Source organism: Diadema setosum, chromosome 2, assembly GCF_964275005.1.
Source record: "Diadema setosum chromosome 2, eeDiaSeto1, whole genome shotgun sequence".
Classification (NCBI taxonomy): domain Eukaryota; kingdom Metazoa; phylum Echinodermata; class Echinoidea; order Diadematoida; family Diadematidae; genus Diadema; species Diadema setosum.
This window is the reverse complement of record NC_092686.1, coordinates 478200-493518: the sequence shown is the minus strand read 5'-3', so window position 1 is coordinate 493518 and position 15319 is coordinate 478200. Positions and strand designations below refer to the sequence as shown.

Here is a 15319-nt window from a genome sequence, read left to right as displayed (position 1 = left end):
CACAAAGAAGCATGAAAAACACAATCCTAAAAATACTGCATCCTGGTGTGTTGCCATCAATATTTAACACTGCAAGAACAAGCCAAGTGCTAGTCACAGCACATTAAAAAGTGTTTCAACACACGGAGGGTAAATAGGCCAGGAATACAGTGCCTGAGTGATAACTGGTAAGACTGCCATAAAAAGTGAACACTACAGGTTGAATGCTAGACAATGTAGGATGAACTCCTCATTTTACATCCTGTCAGTAATCACAAAGATTTCACCAACACTTGTGAAAGAATTAACAATGCTGGCAAATGCTTGGTTCTGTGGATATTGGTGGCTAAAAATTCAAATCAACAAAGAGTATGCAATACAGGCACAGAAAAATTCTAGAGTGACCACATCAGCTTAGTTTTACACATTTCAGACTACACGATGGCACTCTAGAGAAAAACAACATGATCTGCCATTATATGTCTTGTAAGATAAAACCACTTCATCCCACATAACCTCAATGCTGAGAGGGCTTGGGAAAAGAAATTCTCTTCAAATGCTCTTCAGTCCATATTTCTTCTTTTTCTTTCATTAGCATCTCTAATTTCAACTGCAGTATGATCTGATACCAGCATGAAAGGTGAGAAATCAACCACCATTCCTGATTTCTACTTTGATTATTAGTGCTGGTAAAAGTTGAGGTCAATTTTAGCACACCAAAGCCGCTAATCTCTTCCCAAAACGTAGTATCACAGACTTAACAGCACAACACAACACTGGACAGCTTCGTTCCAAGTCAACCAGCAGCATGTAGCCTGACATATCATTTGCCTGAACGTGGCAAACACATGTGCACAGTATCATACAGTATGCAACATATTATTAGTTACAATGTACAAATACATGTATGTACACATGGTGCAGTTCACACAACTATGTGTGAGACTATCAAGTTGTTTTAGATTATCACACACTAAAAGAGTAAAACCTAGTTGTGTAGTACATGTACTTGCTAAAAGCTACGAAATCCACTCAACTCATATAATTACATCAACTTGTTTGTCATTAGTTATGGTATACCTGACCCACAAAAAAAAAAAAAAAAAAAAAGCCACGTCAAAACTAAAAGACAATCTGGAATCAAATGTCGATGTGACAATTTACAAAAGAAAATGTCATCAGGAAAACAACAGATTATTGTCTCAACAAAAAAAAAGTGCAGAACAGCTATTTATCCAACAGCCGTTACTTCGTCTGCAACTGCATTATCATCTGTTCTTAAATGTGCTCTTCTTTTTGCTTAGAAAATCAAACATTTAGTCACAAAAAAAGAGAGATGAAGAACACCTTATATTTTATGTATACACATGTACTACATAAAACGGGCAGCATCATGTACCATAGGCCGGTGTCCGGCATGAGATAGCCCTTTTTCAAATGATTTCTATTAGAAATATCCTACATACAAGCAATAACCTCAGATTTTCCTCCAGGGGCCCGTTGCATAAAACTCCAACCGGATTTTTTTCCGGTTGAAATCACAAAATTCCGGTTGGAAGCTCCCAACCAGAGTTTTTATGCAACGGATTTTACATTCCTAGATTAGCAACCTTAAAAAATTCAGGTTGGGCAAATCCCAACCTGAATTTTTTAAGGTTGCGAAAAAAGTTTTATGCAACGGGACCCTGGACACCAGATTTGCGGGAATACATTCATATCTTGTCAATCATAAAAGTGAAACTACTAAACTTGCACTTTTAGGGATGAGCACTTCCCCATGTGAAGAAGAGACATTCTTGCATAGCTCATCAGCATCAGTCATTAATTAAGTCTGTTTTTGTTTACACTGATACAAACTATTGTAATTCTTTGATCACAATTCAACAGATTTTGCCAACAAAAGTTATTGTGAGGATGCTACAGAAGAAATTACCGCTCCTTTTATCAAATGTAACTATTTTACAAAACTGTCTTCTCGCTGATAAAGCAAAATCTTGACCTTCACTAACTACAATGGATGTAGATTTATTTCACAAATTAACAAGGAGCAACAGAAATTAACCGAGAGAAGCAATAAGTTTTTTAAAAAAAGACAAAAAGAGGGAAAAAATAATTTCACTGTTGTATCTGAGACCTTGCAACATATTAAGAAACTTGTTGTTCCTATTTTTCTGCACTGCCTACAAATATAGTAAAATACTTATACTCATGGTGAAATGTATCACACCATTTGCTTAACCTCAAACCTTTAAATGGATATGACTTTTAACATTTATTTCCTCAAATCACTTAAAAATCCTCCTTTTTCTTTTCAATCTCTTGTCTATTTACCTCCCCCCTGACTTTGTTTCCAGATCTCTTGTCTTCCCTCGACTCATTTTTCCCTTGGTTAGACATCTAGGCTGCAGTGCTGGAATGGACTCCATTTCTGCTTTATACATAACACTAATTTTCACTCTCATCGGTTTGCTCATACACCCACTTCAAGATTTCTCACTTCTCACTGCAATGCCCTACCCACCCTGTAATATGATGACTCAATTCCGAAGCCATGCCAACGATGTATTTGCTTGACTTGGCATCTGTTGATGGCACCTAGTACTTCTTCTTCTTGCTGCCTGCTGCCTTCTTGGGGGCTTGCTGCGATGCTGCTGCATCCAGACTGGCCTGTGCTGCACTCAGATGGCCAAAGCAGTAGATGACGTTGAGGATGGGGACGATGATCCAAGGAATGTTCATGGTCATGAAGTAGAACCAGAAGTAGAGTGGGTGGCCATACTTGCAGTGAATGAGTTTGTCACGGTACTCCGTCATGAAGAAAATGATGGTTCCTGAAAAGAGACACCCATCCAGAAAATAAAATGCCAATGTATAAAGGAGTTTTCATCAGAAAATTATTAAGTCATCTTAAAAGCAACAGGTTGATTGTAGATTGACTTGTGAAAATATGACAGGTTTATTTTGCTATGATACCAGGGAATTGTAACACACCATATGTTATTGAGCTGTATACCCTTTGCATTCCAAGAGCATGTTTAATCACTCGCAGTGGGGAGCAATGTTTCATATTATTTTATGGTGGAGAGCCATGTCCCTGATTCCAAGCAAGCAGCACAGAGTCATGGCTCATACAACATACCTTAGAAGATTGTGTAAGTCACACAAATGAATCCACTGTTAATCCCCCAGAGAAGCAGTTGTAGTTGTTACCTACTTAGCTAGTTGTTTGTGAACAAAGAAGTCCTACTGGGGTAATCTGCTATCATTTTTGTGAAGTTTTCAAATAAATCTGTCACTCAATACTTAACACTGGGTTTGTTTGCTTCCCTGTGATAGTACATTGTAGATTAAAACATTGATATTGGCTGAAATTTCAGGGGGCATATTAAATGGAGTTGGTTGTCAGATACCATAGTTCTTTGACTGAATTTATCTTGCTTAGCTGGCAAATATGTCCACAGTAGTGTATGCTCATCGGTAATGGTCAATTCTAGTTGAGCGAGGTTCTTCAGCTCTGTGTGTGTGTGTGTGTGTGTGTGTGTTGTATATAAAGCTGTACACAATATGCTAAAGGAATTATAAGCCAAGCGCAATTACACTAAGTACTCGACTGAGATTGAGATGTACATACAATGCATGGCATCTAGCTGAGCAAACGGGTTCGGGCAGTCAGATACTGTCAGTAATTTATTTGTTATTCCCCTCAAGCTTTGCACAGACTGGCAATCATGTGTCCCACTAGTGTAAACAGGTGAAAAATGGCTGTGTATATAACATTCACAACTGCTGGTCTTTAAGGGTTAGAGTAGAACAGAATGTTGAATCATGAGACAAATAGTTTCAGAAATTTAAAGAACTGTTCACATTAGGTGAAGTCCTACATAGCCTGCTGACAGAGACAACAGCAAGTAATTAGGTCTGATATATGTGAATTAATAAGATCTAAGATCAATGGGAATTTGTTGGCAGTAGAAGGAGAGAAAATCTGGTGAATGAGGTGCACATCACTAGCAACAGACACCTATGGTAATCAGAACATTTCATCCCAACAGCATACATCTACTACAGTGACTTTCTTTTCTTCTCCTTCTTTATAGTATGACATGATCTTGCTGGTCGATACCGTTTGCTAACTATTGCTAGTCACTTGGGTTGAACCATGCGGAGTTGGCATCATTTGCCTGTTTTCTTGTGTGAGTAGGTAGGAGGACCAGTGCACCTGGTTAAAACCCTGCTCTATGCGATGAATGAATGAAGAGGGATCTTTTACATATATATGTGAGTCATGACTAACTCACACAATGGACTTCCATTTAATGTCCTATCCGAGGGACAGAGTTTTTTGCCTCTTACTAGAGGGGACAGTATGATAACACATAACACTGCTCAGCTAGACTCGGGAATCAAACCCACGTCATAAGACGCCTGCTGCATAAACGTTCTATCGGAGATAACTCAGGTTGACTTTTCATGATTTTTTCTCCCTGTATTAAAGTCATTGGTGGAATCATATCAACCTGAGTTTTCGGTTTTTTCCAGAGTTTTTCTTGAATAAAACGTTTCATGCAAAGGCCCTTGGATTAAAAGGCAGGCGCTCTACCGACTGAGCTGAGTCACTGTCCTGGCTTTCTTATCAAGAGACATCTCTTGAATTGTGATAAAATGTGACTCAAATCACAAAACCACCAAAACTTGCCAGAAGTGGATTTTCAGTTAAAGACACACTCTAAGTTTTGAAATGATGTATAACTCAAAATAAATGGACTTTTCTAACCTATCTCAATAGTGGAAAGAAAGTACACATTCTGGAAAAGGGCTTACTGAGAAAAGAGGCTCTGAAATTTAGGGTCTATTCAAGTGTCTTATCTCATTGCCCTGTCTTCTGTGCAATGAATGGGAGGGGGGGGGGGGAGGGATGAGATGGAAAACTCTGTAGCAACCACAATGAATGGATTATCTGATTAAGCTGCAATTTTTCACACTCAATGGGCAAATTGTATTCATGGCTGACACCAACTCTTAGTGCAATAGCACATTTCCTTCAAAAGTTATTACAATTAGCAAAAACTGTAAACAACGCAAATTCTGAGATTTTTTTTTGATACCAAGCTTAAAATCATAAAGAAGGAATATCGCTCTTTCAGAAAATGTACAAAACTTATGATTCACTAGGTTGACACATTTTAACTGATTTGAGTGCTTTTATCAAACTGGGGGTACAACTTTTTGATGGTTTTGTGAAGCATGGTAACAAATAGTAAACCTCTCTATGTAGAATAGTTGGAATTGATCATGTTCTGATACTTAACATCTTTTGAAGAAATATGGTGAATTGTGACATATGTCTGTTAGCTTTTTGGGTCCTCAACTAGATGCCATGAAGAGAGAAAAGGAAGATGGTTGGAGGGAAAGGGGACTACTGACCATAGAGCTGTCCAGTGGAGACCAGGAGCTGCAGCAGGTAGCGGCTGGGGAAGCGGTTGAGGTAGGCATAGATAATGAAGAAACAGACAGGTCCCTCCAGCCAGGCTGTCACTGTCTCCACACAAACTGTGCAGTTGTCACCACTATATACAGATATTATGCAAAGTATATAGAGGTGTACATAAAAACGTGATTGTCGTTATCAGCGGTCCAGAGCCTTTCTGACATCAAACACTAGATGGCAGCAAACTCACCTAACTCCATTATACAGAAATAACTTAAGATATGAAGGATTGCTCTTCGGCACAAGATGTAACCTCACATCAGTGGAATACTCAGGGATGATGAAAATTGTATCAACTTCAACATACTTGAGTACAAATACTGGTAGATCATGAAGGCCATACATGAAACTTGAATGTTCTCGGCAAATGTGAGACTGTGACGAGGTGACATCGCCATATATTTGCTCCAAAAAGCAGCTTTCAATCCTGTTTAACGATACCAGCATACATCAAAATTTGATGTCTTTAGTCTAGCAATGCTTCTTTGATCCAGAAATTTGTATGGATTTTAAAGGATTTTTTAATCTTTCGGCAGTTAGGGTCAATGATTTTTGGAGTTCAAGCTGCATGTATTTGAGGTTTGCATACGTGCTCTAAAGCGCATGCTCATGCTGTGCTCTGGTGAGGTGCAGCGTAGCTGGAAGCTGCTGAAGTAACAAAAGGCTTCTATAATAGGAAATTGGGTAATTTGCAGCATGCGTGTATAATGGGTGGAAAAGAGCTGCTTGATGGAGGTCTGCGCTCTGCAAGTGCTTTTCTTATTTTCCCTTGTTTTTGCATCAGATATATGCTGCATATTGGTGTAATACAGTCACATCACTAGCAATGAAAATATGTGGTGAACAACTGAGTGACCTAAGAGTGATAGCCTACACCTGTAGCGATGAAAAATCTCTTCGTGTATGTGGTAATAAAGTTAGTAACCAACTGGGCATAGACTGATTTATCAATTGATGACTACTGGAGAGTAAAGGTCAAGCAGAGAGAGGCCAAAGTCTGTGGTACAGTCCATGGAATACCTATCACACTCTTTGGCCTTATTAGTAGTGCTCCATAAGAGGCATGCTCTATTCATACTGATAATAAGACCCCGTTTACAGTGCAGGGCTGGGCCAAGCCCGGCCTCAACTGCGGTACTCGGCCACGCAATTCTGTCCGTTTACAGTGGAGGGCTTGGCCCGGGCTTTTGATTCAAACCTTTCAATATTTTGTCGTAGTGGCACTCTGCTTGTAAACAAATGATTATTACTGGGAGTGCGCCGGCCGCTATTTGGTACCGTATTTGGCCCAGTTTGTGTTTACAGTGAGAAAAGCCCGGGCTGAGCCCAGGCCGAGCCGCGGCCAAGACTACCTCCAGAGCTTAGCCAAGTGCGTGGCCGATTTTGGTACCGCATTTGGCTTTTTGCGCGTTTACAGTGAAATGAAGGCCGGGCTTGGCCGTGGCCGAGCCCGGCCCTTTCACTCACTGTAAACGGGATCTAGTGCTTAAAATGCCCATATACATGTACTTATGTAGCACCTATCAAACAATTTGATCTACTACTGTTCTTAACATGGCATGTGTTAATTAACTGATAGTAAGGCTTGCACAGTCCATGCAACACCTATCAAACACTTTGACCTACTACTGTTTTAAACAAGGCATTTGCTAACTGATAGTAAGGCTCATACAGTTCATGTAACACCTATCAAACACTTTGGCCTACTAGTGCTCTTCAAGAGGCATGCACAAACTGTGAGTATCAGTCTTTAATACACCAAGCTGACACACATACTTCTAAAGTTACAAAAGGGTTTTTCTCTCCACATCAATGAATTTTGTTTTTTGAGGATCCTGATCTGAACAATGCACATGTTAAGCAGGATCTGAAGATATTTGTTCCATATACTAACATGACATAGCGGCTGTCTCCTTTTCCATACTCCTTCCCTGCAAAAATGAAAATTACAGAAATTGGCAAGTGTTATGTGTCTGTCTGTTGCAACTAATAAAATCATTTCTCATTCTCAACATAATTATCATTGCAATGAATGAATCATGCTTAGACATAAGGTAGAATTTCAGGAAGCCAATTTTGTGAAATTAACATAATATGTGACCACCTAGCACAAAACCCACAGAAAGAAACAGATTAGGTTTCTCTGTAATGGACAAAATTAGTCATTTGGCTTGACCCACTCAAATTTTAAAAGTTTTCTCTTCTTTACCTACTGTCAAAATTTGGAGGCTTAAAACTGAACTGAAATCAAAATATCAGCACTTTTTCCAGACATTTTTTTTTTTTTGATGGGTGCTGTTTGCTCTATAATTTTCATTGATACTTTTGCACAACACACCTCTTTAAATACTCTTTTCTTCCATTTCTATGGAACTGCACCTCCTAAGTCTCTCTTACATCAATCACTCTTTGAATGAGTTAGGATGACCCAAGCTTAACAAGTTATATATCACTGTAAAGCCTAGAGCTTACCCTTTCATACTTTGCAGAAAAGTGACATATCATTTTGGCCTACTTTTTGTGGGTAGAGCCGGGCGGTCACATTCTATTTCAAGTGTCATTCCGCTCTCTTATAAAGCACAAAGAGCAATTACATTCCATTAATCAACAGAAGTAAGAAACGATTTGAACAATTAGATAACAAGTGTCCAAGATAAGATCAAACACTTTTTTAAAGATCATTTTTGCCTCCTAGGTCTACAGAATAACTCATGATGTAGGTAATAATAGATTCATTAATCTTTCCATAGCATACTTGAAGTTTTTTTAAAACAAATCTATCACTCGAAACTAGATGATATATTTCTCTTTGTTCTGTAACAATGTGACTTTTTGAAAAATCACATAAACCACAGACCCACCATGTCCATATATCAGTTAATTTAGCTGCCTTGTAGTTAGCTAACTTCGGTCATAGCTTGAAGATACGGACTGTGTAAATGTAATTCATCAAAAAGCTGCATCACTTCGGTGATCCCTCGCATTTATCCCCAAGTTGAATTATCCTTCAGGTTTATGCCAGGTTCAAGTGTGTACGTGTGTGTAACACACAAACACACTGCTATAGCTTCTGACCATTTGAGCATTGAGAATTTCTGGGGTTTCTGGCACGGACACTGAAGTCCTATCACTGTGTGAACGTAACCCGTAATTACACTGTGTGACTGTAGGAGCTTATTTGCCCAATATTGCTCATAGCTGCAATAAATCATAAGTAACAGTACAGACAGTGTGAACACTGCTATCATTTACACAGCATTCAGAGGTTCATTTGCTAAAGGGCAGCAGTCAATAACTTTAGTACCGCAAGTCCACATGCTGTTTGAAATCTTGTCATATTTATCCCATCTCCTATTCTTATTTAATATGTTTTGCACACATTTATTTAGCAGTATTTTACAGCTGTATAAAATATTTGGATTGGTCAAATTGATAATTATTGTATTGTTAACAGTATGTTTACATCAAAGCTTGAAATCTTATTGTAACAACAAAATCATGAATTTGTACTTGCAAGACCTATCAGTGGAGACGACAGCAGCAGGATTTTGATGATAAAGCAATCTTATCAGCATGGTTGACACTTACATACTTGACCAAGGAAGTCAGTTTTGCTGGGAATGCTTTGGTAGAAGATGCTGAAGTAGCCCTCAAGAAAGCAGTGTATCATGCCACACAGCCCAAACCAAGCCAGCATCAGTCGCTGCCCCGTTGGTACGGCGCGCCCTCGTACGTCCTTGGCACTGATGAACCACACAACCAGGAAGATGACAGCAAAGGCTGGTAGAGCAATGCCCAGAATGGCTACATTTGACAATGAGTTGGGGACATAGTCCTTGACAACCATTGTTGATGGGTTGAACGGGTGGCTTTGGTTCGTTGCCATGGTGAATGGACGGCTTCTTGATTTCCTTGTTGATATACACTGTATAATGACCCCAAGAATGAAAAGACATGTGAAGTAGGAACAATCAACAGGTGTAAAATACCTTGAATCAATTATAATGTAGATAAGTATTGTGTCATCAACAGCAAAATATCACACAACACAGCATCACTTCAAACAGATTAAACATTTTACCAGCCAATGAGAGTGGATAAAAGAGACCAGTGGTGCCAAGGTATACATCCTATGTACAGTGTACAGTGGACTCCCGTTATAACGAAGTCCTCGGGACCGGCAGTTTTCTTTCGTTATAACGAAATTTCATTATAACCGAATGAATAAACAATAAAAATACATAGAGTTGATAATGTTGCGGCCCTAAATTTTATTTCGTTGTAACCGGAATTTCGTTATAACCGTGTTCGTTATAACGGGAGTGCACTGTAGTATGATTCATTTAGCTACAAACACAGTTCATTGTAACAGTATACAGTCCACCAACCTTCAACAAAATTTGCAGTGTCTTAACAGCCCCTTTTGAATGCTATGCACTATACAGCAGCACTTCCGTGATACAGTCACCACAGTTCTCCACACTCTCTGCTACTACATCGTATGCACTGACCTTTTCAACACGCCAGCCAAATGCAGCTTTGGAACAATTTATAATTCTTTTGAACTGACTTGTGAACGGATAAGATTGGTTATCACTCCTGTAACTTGCTAAACAAACATGTTGGTACAGTTAGTACAGCATCCATTAAATGGACTTTGAGTAAACTATGATATAAGATCAGAATACAAACAAGGCCTTTAAAGGAACACAAACACACCTATAGCACAATTGTGCATTTATCGAGTGTGAAGAACAAACCATGTCCTCAGAAAGGTGCATCAGTTGAATTTCTCTTTTTTTTTTTTCTATTAAGGCTGCAATACTTATTCCAAACAAATCCCACAACAAATGCAAAAACTGGTCAGCCTGATAAATGATAATTGATAATACATTTTCTCCTACCACTTGAAGCACGTGCCATGTTTACACTTGTCCTGGAGACAGACTGCTATGCACGAGTATGTATGTACATGGGGGGTGTTTCATAAAGCTGTTCTTTACGTTACAAACGACTAAAGAACGACTGGTGATCAGTTCTCATGTGCTATACTTATCAAAATTTCAATAATTCAGCACAAAAACTGATCACAAGTCATTCTTAAGTTGTTCGTAACTTTTAAGAACAGCTTTATGAAACACCCCCATTCCGCTACATTGTACAATAATTAGATACAATGTCAGTTTGAAACAGAAGAAAGGAGATAAATATCTAAGCTGAGCACAAGAAAATGAGATGTGGGTATGAATAAATGCGTACCAAATGTGTTGTATCTTGTAAGGTTGTCTTCAACGAACATAATTTTGAGCCCTCATGCACTGTACAGTACATTGATCAGCTAGTGTTACCAGCAGAACCAGTCCTTTGTAGTTCTTGTGTACAATATGCATGTGATATGCGACAAATATTATGTCTATGCAATGTGTAAAAGATGAGTGCCTTTACTGCGAATCTGCTACTGCACAAGTGGAAATTTCTGCATACAGTGTATGAGTACTTCTTCACACTTAACTATACGCAGCCCAGTCACTGTATACGCACGGCGTCTGGTCGGGCTACTTCACACTGCATGGTAAGATGAATTTTGTGTGTTTAAAATTCATGAAATCAAAATACAAAATAATACTAAATCTACCTGTATGAAACAAACAAAATACCTGAGTGTTTTGATTTTTGCGCAACTTTTGCACAAAATGAAAAAAACAACAAAACCAAAAACTGCAAAATTGTCCACTATATATGAAGTAGACCTAGTCAACCCCTTGCCCATTTACGGTATTTCATAATAAATGTACAAGAAAGCAAATGTGGGAAATCATGACTGTGTTACTTTTAATGTACTCTTGTATTAATGAAACTTTGTTTTGTGTTTCCACATAAAGCTTGCTATAGCCTAACTGTACAGATGTGTACCAAGTGAGTGAAATAAAATAAAATCTGAACTGGGAAAATCTTCTCACACAGAACGCAATCCAAATGTTCCATCATTTAATGGGGTTTGCTTGTATTTAAATATCTACCTGAATCATACATGTACGTGGACACATGTATCAAAGTGAACATTAATGGCATTCAGAATACAATGCCTTTGCAAAGAGCTCTACAGTGAAAATATATCGGAGCTAGTGTGCAAAGTCTCTACTACTCACTAGTACAATCTAAAGCATATAGTGACTGCCCAGCATAAAACCTAATTAAGTAGGCTAGAATTTTTTACATAGGTTTTACAGATTAAGCTTTATGCCTTAAAACACATTGTTACTTGTTGAAAATGAACCATCCTAACCCATTAAAAAAAATCAGTGAAATAAAAAAAAAAGTTAGGCCAGGTTTCACAGAAAAGGGAGAAAAGAGGATTTAAAGATTTGGGTCATTCATGCATGCTGTACAGAAGTGACAATGAAAATCTGTTTTCAGTTTTGACTTAAGCCAGCGAATCCTCAAATGAAACACTTGGACAATCATCTTTGGCAACAAAGGACAGCCATGGCAAAGGCAAGATTTCATGTTTTCCCCTCCCCTACCCTCCACGCATAACCCCCTATTTGCCAAATGTGTGAGTGCCTGCATCTGTGCGTAAGCTTACAATGGTAGGGTAGTGTAGAGTGGTATATAGCAAAATTAGTGGGGGATGACATAAGGAAGTCTTTCCAAGCCGTACATTATTAAGGCCAAGTAAAAATAACAAAGTACTTTCTCATCCCTGTGCACGATCAAGATTCAGTGCCGCTTGAACTTTTTTCCTATCGATCATTTTTCAAAATGCCAATGAAAGTATCCGAAATTTCTGTTTCATGTCCCAGTCCACATCCATCTGAGTTGCCATATCAACTTTCATGACATCTGGGCAATTCTGTATGGGAAGGGCAAAAACAGCAAAATTCAAAGTAAAGTAAATGCTCAGAAATTTAAGTTTCCCATACAGACGGATTGTTGTATTTACGGAAACAAAAATCCCTTTTCCAATAACTTTCCCCGTTTTTGTTCTACACACTTTTAAAGCTGGAAGACTATTTACTGTAAAACGAGGAATTTTCGCGTGCACTTTAATTTCGCGAATTTCGCGAGCGCCAAGATTCGCGAAATTAAAATGCACGCGAAAGTTCTTGTTTACACTATATGCATTGAACGCCAGTGGCACTTCGCGAAAATTTCATGCCACGAAAAAGGCTGTCAGCTCCAATTCGCGAAAATTTCATGCCGCGAATATATGTTTTACAGTATTGTATAAATCTAAAATTTTACAATATCAAATGAAAATTTAAAATGAAACAACTTAAGCATCTCTCTGCTTTATCCATACTTCCACATATTCCTTGTTATGCTTCAATAATCACATTTTATGAAGCATTCAGTCACTGTCATTATATTTTTTTGAGAAATTTTCATTTTTTGAGAAATTTTCAAAATCTACTGACAAATTACAATTGACATAATTCCGTTACTATGAAATTGAAAAAAGTTTTCTCCTGAACAAACTAATCACTGATTTTTTCCCCGCTTATAAATTTTTTCTCTACATGTGACTCCCTGAAAACTCACAAAACATTTTGTGAAATATCTCCTAATATATATACTTTTCTCATGTACAAGAACTACATGAAGACTGTGCTAACTGATCATGATTTAGGTTTGCTAAAGATACTCATTCTCAAATGTTAAAAATCATACTGAATTCTGAGATATCAATGTATATTTTCTTGCTAAAAATATAAGTATAGTGCTGAGGGACTATTGAATGGCTGTGATACAGCATAAATTGAACAAAGATTAGAAAGAAGAGGAAGGACACAGAATTTCTTTAAAAGGAAAAGAGAGCGCTGCTACTGACAGAGAGAAATGAAGAGGAGAATTTTGTGAGGAGAGAGTATTCAAGAGAAGGATCATACATAATATAATAGAAGTTATAAATTGACATGGGATGCCCACTGAATGTGACACCTTTGTGATCTTTCTTTAATGCTAAAGACTTTATTAAGACTAGAACGTCGAGAGTCTGACCTTTTATTCAACATGTCCCTGTTTTCATCCTCAAGTCCTTTTAATCTTTAATGGTACCGGTAGATGTGTATTAAAGTCTATGACTATGACCTTCTTTCATCTGTTTCTTTCATCTGTTTCCTAGATCTTTCCTCCTCAGAGACACTACAGTATTTTGATTTTCTAAGTATACTTCCCATCCTAAGAAGATTTTATATAAAGTCGATGGGCTTCTGCTTGTAGTATGGTTGAGGGGTCTAGATATCGCGCACGAAAATTTGTGATGCTCTTATAATAAAAATTATTCCACAAGCGTACCTGAATTTCTCAATAAATATCACGAAAATGCAGACAAATCACCTCCCAGAATCTCCCGATGATACGATGACGGAGTAGTGCGCTGTCGCCGTTGGTATGTCGGACTTAATTTTATGCGTTCAATTTCTCGGGGTATGTAAAGGTCGCGCAGCTGCCCTATGTAGTTTCATGCGTGAAAGTGTCTGCCCCTCTCTGCGGCTGTAACGTGCTTCGGCTTTCGTAGAATATCATAAACGATCGATCGAACAAATTACGAATTCTATCGGCTACGATCATACGAACGAGACAAGCGAGACGACACGTCTAGGCTACAACATCCTTAAAAAAGATTTTAAGCTAAGGTAGGTAATGTACAAGGTAAAAAATTGGAAGTTTAGTGAAAAATTTGTTCGAAAAAATTGGAAATTTAGTGAAAAATTTGTTCGAAATCAAAATTTCTTACCTGCTTCCTTCTCATGTTTAGCGGTTGTCAGGTACAGTATGTTTATTCCATGTGCGTATCGGCAAATTTTGCGCTTAGTCCTACGCGTAATATTGCTTGCTATACGCAGTTACGCTATGCGCGATCATTAATCCCTGCGCGAGACCTAGTACCCTTACTATACCTTTATTCTTCATGTTACCACATGCTGTAAACGTTTACAATCCAGTTTCCTTAGTCAGTAGTGCCATTACTTATTTACAGTGTATTTTATCATTTGCTTTCAGGAAGTCAAAATACCACTTACTGCAAAAGAGGAGATACATTGTACTCTTGTGAGTGAATACAACAATCAACATGGCAATCAAATACAATTGTACTCGTCTCAGGAAGAGAAAATTGTCAAAGTCAAGAAGAAAGACAGAGACAGGAAACTTGTAGGAAATTTATAGGCCAAGTCATGAATACAGTCAAAGATCAAATCACTGTCATATTTCTGAAGACGTCATTTGGAAAATATGTGGCACTGCACTGTGCTGTGCACAATGCACGTCACTGCACTGGTAGATTAAGATAGAGTCTAACGTTATACATTTCTACTGAATGAAGCTGAACTTCTATCAACACAGCTTGTTGTAAAAACAAACACCTGGGACTATGGTCTCGGGGCCGGGGGCACGTGCTTGGTATACATCTTTTACATGCAACATTCTCTTATCTGGACATACGATTCACACATTTGAGCCAATAATACAATCTCAACACTTATAATTATGTATTGTATGCCTTATAAGAAGTGGGGGACAGGACAGCAACAAGGTCGTAAAACCACTGCAAATTACCTTGTTCTTGAGAAGCTCGAATACACCGGTCGCAGTAACTCGACGCACAGCTGGACTTGAGGGTAGTCTATCTGCATGCACTGCCTTGCGGATGGGCCCAGGCTTCAGAAACCGCTGTGTGGGAAGCAGACAGAGATTGAATGGGGAAGACGTCGTACGACTCCAAGCAACCAATCAACAACGTCTAGTTTTGTACACTATGTCAAGGGTTCAGCAGGCGTACTAAATTCTAGACTTGCTACCAGACTCTTTTGTAACTTCCATGCATAACACGTCCACTCAATGTGATAA

The 15319-nt window shown here is 38.4% G+C and overlaps 1 protein-coding gene across 1 annotated transcript; it reads right to left on the bottom strand.

Annotated features, from left to right (window-relative positions):
- Positions 1-2568: 2568 nt before the first annotated feature.
- On the bottom strand, positions 2569-15086 carry LOC140238581 (3-beta-hydroxysteroid-Delta(8),Delta(7)-isomerase-like). Its single transcript, XM_072318485.1, has 5 exons — positions 15029-15086; positions 9056-9392; positions 7362-7398; positions 5404-5546; positions 2569-2810 (listed from the first exon to the last, which is right to left on the bottom strand). The coding sequence occupies exons 2-5, from the start codon at positions 9351-9353 to the stop codon at positions 2575-2577; spliced, it is 714 nt and encodes a 237-aa protein (XP_072174586.1). The 5' UTR covers positions 9354-9392; positions 15029-15086; the 3' UTR covers positions 2569-2574.
- Positions 15087-15319: the final 233 nt, after the last annotated feature.

Bases quoted from the DNA above. Each gene is read 5' to 3' on its own strand.
- LOC140238581 (XM_072318485.1), bottom strand. From the start codon at position 9,353: ATGGCAACGAACCAAAGCCACCCGTTCAACCCATCAACAATGGTTGTC. The intron at 7,399-9,055 runs GTAAGTGTCAAC...TCATTTTTGCAG, and splicing joins TGACTTCCTTGGTCAAGTAT to GGAAGGAGTATGGAAAAGGA. The intron at 5,547-7,361 runs GTTAGTATATGG...ATCTGTATATAG, and splicing joins GGAGACAGCCGCTATGTCAT to TGGTGACAACTGCACAGTTT.